At 43.3% G+C, this 8,226-nt stretch overlaps 1 protein-coding gene across 1 annotated transcript in view; it reads right to left on the reverse strand.

Moving 5' to 3' along the window:
- LOC132865872 (zinc finger protein 345-like) overlaps positions 1-7,563 on the reverse strand; it is a 42,150-nt gene extending 34,587 nt beyond the window's left edge. Inside the window, exons 1-2 of the mRNA XM_060898383.1 lie at positions 7,021-7,563; positions 3,138-3,409 (exon numbers count right to left, since the gene is read on the reverse strand). Coding sequence (XP_060754366.1) covers positions 3,138-3,409; positions 7,021-7,180 — 432 coding nt within the window. The 5' untranslated portion in view covers positions 7,181-7,563. The remainder of the gene's footprint in view (positions 1-3,137; positions 3,410-7,020) is intronic.
- Between the last annotated feature and the right edge of the window lie 663 nt (positions 7,564-8,226).

An 8,226-nucleotide genomic window follows, 5' to 3' on the forward strand; every position in this document is an offset into this window, starting at 1 on the left:
TGACTCAGGAAATCCACTAGCCACAGTGGCTGGTGAGCAAAAAAGTTAATGTAAAGCCCTGATATACATATTACCTCTGGGTGATATTATTCATAAACATGATATTAGTTTCCACTGTTATGCTGATGACACACAGTTGTATGTTTCTACAAAACCTGATGAGAGACGCCAGCTTAATAGAATTGAGGAATGTGTGAAGGACATTAGACACTGGATGCTTATTAACTTCCTTCTGCTTAACTCTGACAAGACTGAAGCACTTGTACTCGGACCACATGCAGCTAGAAGTTTTCTGATTCCACAGTAACTCTGGATGGCCTTTCTGTTTCTTCACATGCAGCAGTAAAAGACCTCGGAGTGATTAATGACCCCGGACTTTCATTCGAAACTCACATCAATAACATTACCCGGTTAGCTTTCTTTCATCTCAGAAATATTTCTAAGAGAAGAAATTCAATGTCACTACACGACGCAGAAAAATTAGTTCATGCTTTTGTTACCTCCAGGTTGGATTACTGTAATGCCTTACTGTCTGGATGTTCCAATAAGTGCATAAACAAGCTCCAGTTAGTTCAAAATGCAGCAGCAAGAGTCCTTACTAGAGCTAGAAAATATGATCCCATCACCCCTGTCTTATCCACACTGCATTGGCTCCCAATCAAATTTCACACTGATTGTAAAATACTATTCTTGACCTTGAAAGCACTGAATGGTCTCGCGCCACAGTACCTGAGTGAACTCCTGTTCCTCTATGACCCACCACGCCTACTTAGATCAAAAGGTGCAGGCTATCTGCTGGTACCTTGTATAGTGAAGGCTACATCAGGGGGCGGAGCCTTTTCTTAAGCCCCACAGTTATGGAACAGCCTTCCAAGTAGTGTTCGGGAATCAGACACAGTCTCAGCATTTAAGTCTAGGCTGAACGCACATCTGTTTAGCCAAGCCTTTTGTTAAGAGTGTTTGTGAGGGAAAGGAGTAGATCTGGAGGATCCTCAGACAGAGCGTTTTGGTAAACTGGGATGTATGGATGCTGTCAGTTCCCCACTCACTTGCTCGCTTGAGTTTGTTGATCCTGTCATGGCTGCTGCTTTATGTCCCGGGGCTCCCTCATGCCTGTGCTACCTTCTGGCTCTCCCCTTTTAGTTATGCTGTCATAGTTAGTTGCCGGAGTCCCTGCTTGTACTCAGTGCAAAATGTATACTGTTCCTACTCATTAGGTGACATTGGGCATACCCAACAACCTGTTTTTTCTCTCTTTCTCTCCCCCTCCCCCCATCTGTCCCTCTGAGTGACATGGCAATCCTGACCTCTTCTGCTCCTTAGACCTGCCTGATCCATTCTGATGCCCTATATCTGGTTGGAGTCTCATCACATCGCTTCTGTGGAGGATGGCCCCATATGGACAGTTGAAAGTCACACTTGGAAGATGCTCTGGACTCTTACAGTAATGCTTTTATGGCTGAGCACTACAGCTGACTTGCTAACTTTAGGACTGCAGTTGTCATGAACAGTTTTGCACTCAAGTTTCCATCAATGAAGAGGTAGAACATCAACAAAACTGATTTCATGTTAAATATGTTAGAATCACATTGCCTCTTAACACCCAAATGAGGATGGATTCCCTTTCAAGTCTGGTTCCTCTTGAGGTTTCTCTCTCATGTCGTCTGAGGGAGTTTTTCCTTGCCACCGTTGCCACAGGTTTGCTCATTGGGGATAGATTAGGGATAAAATTAGCTCATGTTTTAAGTCATTCAAATTCTGTAAAGCTGCTTTGCGACAATGTCTATTGTTAAAAGCGCTATACAAATAAACTTGACTTGACTAGAGGGTGAAGAGTGGGGAGCCATTGCTGAGGCAATCAGACAGGAAATCCTTTATCCAGAGGCAGATGGATTAAGACAGTCCCAGGTCTGTCAGATTGGACACCAGTCTGTGAGGGAGAATGGTGTTGAATGCTGAGCTTGTCCACAAAGAACAGCCTAGCATAGCTCTCCTGCTGCTCAAGGTGAGTGAGGGCAGTGTGGAGAATTGTTGCTATGGCGTCCTCTGTAGACCCATTAGCTCTACAAGTATACTGGTGTCTAACATGGGTGGGGAACTTGAGATGATGCAAGTCTGAACCAGTTGCTCAAAGCGCTTCATGATGACGGGAGTAAGTGCCACTGGTCAGTGGTCATTCAGGCTGCTAATGGTCTTTTTTTGGCAACGGAAGATGGTGGTATAGGACTTCAGGCAGAGTGGGATGGTGGACTGGGAGAGGGACTGATTGACTTATGTGACATCCTATGCTCTGTACATAACATGGTTCTAGATGTTGTTTTATTTTACTACAAGATACATGCCTATCAGAAATACTGGACAGAGGTGGTCAATTACTGCAGGAGTCTTGGTCAAGGTGGCTCATTGCTATTTAGCCCCTAATGTTCTCCAAGCTTTAACATTAACAGCCCCATGAGCCTTTGAACTCTGGCAAGGCTCCGTGGAAATGGCAACAACTAAAGCGACTGCCTTTTCTGGTCGCTACAATAATAATCCTCCTCCCTGGAGCCAAATTTATTTTCAAAATGGGATTAAAGGCCATTTAGATAAAAAAAAAAGTTAAAAGTGACTACCTACAAACATTTTTAATGAAAAAGTAGTCATTGTTGTATTTAAAAAATATATTATTTCATGAGCCTACATGAAAATGCATGGGGTTGCTCAAAATTCCACAGCACACTTCACTTTGTCTCACAGCACACCGGGTATATACTATCTCATCTCATCTCATTATCTGTAGCCGCTTTATCCTGTTCTACAGGGTCGCAGGCAAGCTGGAGCCTATCCCAGCTGACTACGGGCGAAAGGCGGGGTACACCCTGGACAAGTCGCCAGGTCATCACAGGGCTGACGCATAGACACAGACAACTTGAGCACTGAGGTGTTACTAGTATTTTTATTAAACAGGCAAGTTCCACCACACTGGCTAAAAGAACCAATGTCGGACCGCATTGTGCTCAAACTTGCGATTTACACCACTACTCCACATATCATCTGCAAGAAGAAATTGATATTAATTGGAGCTACCTTCATCTAGTCATCATATTTTCTTACATAAAAATATACAATCTTTATAATAAAATTTATGACAAACTCACAACCGAGGAGTCTCCACTGTTCTTGGCTTCCTCTCGGTTCACCAGCTCTCCCTGGCAGGGGCCGAAGTGTGCACCTACTGGAACAGTCTCTCCCTTATTGAACACTCCCAGGCCTGCATCAGGAATACTGGACTTCTGGATTTCTAGTCCAGGAGGAAGTGTTTGTCTGGCTCGGTCAGGGACTCCCATGGGAACAGGAGTATCGGGGATGAAGAGGGGTGGTCCATGAACCTCGCATTTGTTGAGGAAGAAGGATTTGCAAACTTCACAGTCTAGGAGTAGAGAAAACACAACAGGAAGAAATGAGGCCCAAATGTGTGTGCAATCTGTGTGTGTCTATCTAAGACCATATACAGTACATTAGTACTGTATAAAGATTATCCTAAGAAAGCTTGCCAGTAAGGTTCACTGAGCATCTGGTTGAGACTAGGTGTCCATCAGGACTGGGATCAAACAGGACACAACAAAGTACCAGTATTGGCAAAAAATATGGAAAACACCTACCAAAATGACAAAACACCACAATTTGACCTTTTGTTCTCAAGTTCTCTTAATAAACTAAACATTTTCATCATAACAAACAAATGTTACAAGTAACCAGAGTAAATCATTCTAAAATATTATCAATATTTGGTATGGAACCCCTTGATACTGAAGTGCACGGACACGATCAGGCATGCTATCATAAAGTTTATGAATAAAATCAAGTGGAATTGATCTCCATATGTCTTGCAACACTTCCCAGAGCTGTGGCAGGTTTGAAGGAGCCCTTTTCACCTTCTCTCGCTCCATGTAGTTCCAGACTTGCTCAATTATATTCATGTCAGGACTTTGGGCTGGCCAATCAAGAATTGCCAAGCTGCCATCTTGTTCTTTGTTTTGTAAATACTGTTTAACCATCCTGGCTGTGTGTTTTGGGTCATTATCTTGCTGGAAGATAATGTTGTTGCCAATGAGAGCTCTTCCAGAAGGCACAGCATGATGGATAAGGATTTGTCTGTACTTGTCAGCAGTGAGGGTCCCATCCATTTTGTAGAGATGACCAACTCCATTGTAGGTGATGGCTCCCCATACTTGCAGGACCCCTCCGCCATGTTTTACTGTGGGAGAAATACAGTTTGCCTTGTATCTTTCTCCCTTTGTGCACCTGCCTTACTGTTGCATAGCGTTGCCAAATAATTCAAAATTTCTTCTCATCTGAGAACATGACCCTTTTCCACTGCTCAGAAGTCCAACTCCTGTGAATTTTTGCCCAGTTAAGTCTCTTCTGCTTATTTCCACCTCTCAACAAAAGTTTTGCGCACTGACACATGACCTTTGAGGCCTTCTGCTGAGAGCGTCTTCCTAACCAGGTGTGGGGAGACATCCTTGCCTGTAGCATCTTGGAGGTCCTGTGCCAGTTCCTTGCTGGATTTTTTCCTCTCTCGTAGGGATGTAGTCTTGAGGTACTGGACATCAGCTTTAGTCAACTTTTTCTTCCTTCCTCTGCCTGAAATGTTCTTGAAGTTCCCAGTCTTCTGGTGATGCTTGAGGCATTTCCAGACAGCACTGTGGGTCACATGCAGTTTCTTTGCTATGGCTCATTATGAATGGCCCTCCTCCCGCAAAACTTTCATCCTAATACGCTGCTCTTCTGTAGTTTCTCCCTCTGATGCCATTTCTGCCTGTTGCCTGGCTGTAGTCAGAGGATAAATACTTTTTCGAATGAATTATTTGTAGAAACCACATGATTTAGTTAATGGTTTTCACCTGTGGAATAATTAGCATATCATGGTAGGATTGTCCAACAAGGAGTGATTAAGGTGGTTTTTGGGGCTAAACTAAACAAAAAGAGATACTATTTCCAATATTTTTATGATGTTTATCACACAACGATGGCCAACACTGCTAGTGTTTTCATGGGTAAAGTATAAACTTGTGGTTAAAAGGTGTCTCTGTATCTTCATAATGTATTTCAGTTGCCTTCAGTGCAGATTCTGATGTCATTTGCACAGATTAAGTATGCAAAATCGATCTTTTCCTAGGCATTTCCATATTTTGTGCCAGTACTGGATACGAGTATGAGTTTTTTTTTAACTTCCTTGTGGGAGTAAACAAATGGTCAGATACGAAGCTTGCAGGGCAAAATAAAACGAATGTTCATTAACATGACTGTGGCACTGCATGATGTATTTACAGTATTCTCTTCGGACTTGCCTGGTCAGGGTTGTTTTAAATTCAGCTACTTGTTTGCTTATCTTCTGGGGAACAGAATTTCCCAAATTTGTTATGAAAATCACATGCAGGTACAAACAAAATTAACTGTGGCATGGTGGTGTAGTGGTTAGCACGGTTGCCTCACAGCAAGAAGGTTCTGGGTTCGAACCCAGCGGCCGACGAGGGCCTTTCTGTGTGGAGTTTGCATGTTCTCCCCGTGTCTGCGTGGGTTTCCTCCGGGTGCTCTGGTTTCCCCCACAATCCAAAGACATGCAGTTAGGTTAACGTGGGGTGGCCTTGGGCTGAGGTGCCCTTGAGCATGGTACCTGACCCCTGACTGCTCCCCAGGCGGTCTGGTGTGGCTGCCCACTGCTCTGGGTGTGTGCTCATGCGTGTGTTCACTGCTTCAGATGGATTAAATGCAGAGGATGAATTTCACTGTGCTTGAAGTGTGCATGTGACAAATAAAAAGTTTCTTCTTCTTCTGTCCACATAGTAAGAAAGTAAGTAAATAAATAAATAGTCCAACAGGGAGGAGAACTTGCAAAACTTCACACAGACAGCAACCCGAGCTTAAAATCGAATCCAGGACCCCGGAACTGCGCCACTGTGATGCTCCGAAATCCGTATACTTGGACTCCTGTCTCTCACACCCACTGTCTCTTATTGAACATCCCATTCCAGAGGCATAATGAGGGGCATACTCTCTGTCCCCTATTAAATCACAGCTGGTTGGGATCTTCTGCGAGCTTATGCATGTGGGGAACAGAGCACATAGCACTGTCCTCCAGGTGTGTTTTGCTATCATGTGACACAGCATGAGCTGCAATTGAAAAAGAGGAGTTTGATGGCTTTACATGTCTTGGAGGAAGTACGTGTTAGCCTTCACTCACATGGTTAGAGAGACCTGGCTAGTGGGTGGATACTAGCAGGTGACCACACTGGACGACAAATGGGTGGAAAAAAGAGGGGGGAAAACCCTATAATCTTCTAATGTGGTGAAGACGTTAGGACACATTTATTTAACATTTATGGAAGGAGACCCAGGTATCAGTCAGTAAGCTTCCCAAGATGGAAGAGTCTTCAGGACAGAGGACTTTGTGCTTTCTGGTTTCTCAGTCACACGACATCCCACATTTTTTTTTTTTGTCTCAGAATAAAACACAGGAGTGGCTGGAGAGAATGACAGACATTCTGCAACATTAAATGTAAACAGAAACAAATTAAACATTGAATGTGTCATTCATTAATAAATTCAAAATTGCAATAACAAGCAAATCACTATGGTTTGAGGGGAATCATACATTTTGGGCCATGCTGTAATATGAAAATAAAACCACGCAGCATAGACTTTTTTAATACACACCCATCGTGTGATATTCCATGCTTTTTTTGTTCAGGTTAACATCCTCGGTTTATAACGACTAAAGTATTTTAAATAAATAAATAAACAAACAAATAAAGTTTCTCTCACTCCTCGCTACCATGTTACACGCTCTATAAACAAAGCTCATACTTTAATCAATAAAAAAATCTAAATTTCAATGACAATTTGTTGATTAAAATTATAAGAGAGACTGAGGCTACATGCCAAATGTACTGTATCGCACTTTTAGTGCACCAGATAGTGTGCAGAGTAGAATAAACAGTGAGTGTTACTGAGCACCAGAGTGGCCGAATGTCTTACAGAGATAGTCTTTATCGTCAGGATCTTCCACTTTAATGGAGAGACCTTCAGGTGGGTTGTCGAGATCGTCTCCATAGCTGTAGGTATTCAGCTCCAGCGTCTCCTCTTTCTTCACACAGGCTTCTGAGGTCTCTCCATCCATGGATGTCTCTGTTTTCATGTCCTCACACAGCTAAGGATCAAACAAATCTGTTAGGGCGGGACGGTATCCATCCCACTCGGGAAGATGCTGCTCTCATTTCTCGCAGCATAGCTCATAGTCTCAGAACAGGCCTAGTTAATCCACGACAATCCAGAGCCAAGGCCAGGGAGCAGACGGACAGGCTAAACTAACTGTCTGCTGCCTGCATAGAGTCATCACACAGGTTTCATTACATTGAGACTGTGCCTGTTCCCCAAGCTATACAAAGAAGTAGAAATACTCAGAGTTTGTTCTAATAATCTAATTAATATAAAATTAGATCATACTGACTGTACAGCCGCTGCCAGCATCTTTGACCTACTGTAAAAGGTAAGACTTTTAAATATTTTCTCTCTTATGTCTGAAGCACGAACTGTTAATGAACTGCTTACTGATCAGCAGTTTAATGTACTGTGTTTAAACAGAAACATGGATTAAACCAAAGGAGTCTGTAGCATTAAATGAAACTAGTCCTCCTGGTTGCAGTTATATACACCAGCCTCGTCTAACTGGCAGAGGAGGCATCGTGATTCTTTATAATGATTATCTCGGCATGACACAAAAACCTGGACAGTTAGTATGAAGAACTTCAAACGCATTTGTGGCAGTGGGGGCGTAGCTTAGTGTCAGTTTGGGAATGTAGGGCGGGGCCAGGGAAGGTGAGTGGCAAAGTCAATGCACCTGTTGTCAATTAAATGTGTGTTTGTTGCAGTGACTGTGGAGAACAGAAAAAGAGGGAGAGAGCAGAGAGAAGAGATTTCCCCAGACCAAAACAACTGTGTGTACGCACATGTCTGTGTACCTAAACGGACGTTAAAGCTGAAAAACAACACAAAAATAAAAAGGTGTGCGTGAACGTCATCTCTCGCCTGCCATGTTTCTGTACTCCACCCACATGAGGGACGTATTAGAGTGGTGCCGAAACCCAGGAGTACAGAAGGGAACCACTACATGAAGTCTTCCCCATTGAAGGATCTCATCCATGCCCTCGCTACTGCCCAGCAGAACCAGAATCAAGCGCTGAC

This window comes from Neoarius graeffei, chromosome 18, assembly GCF_027579695.1.
Source record: "Neoarius graeffei isolate fNeoGra1 chromosome 18, fNeoGra1.pri, whole genome shotgun sequence".
Taxonomy (NCBI): domain Eukaryota; kingdom Metazoa; phylum Chordata; class Actinopteri; order Siluriformes; family Ariidae; genus Neoarius; species Neoarius graeffei.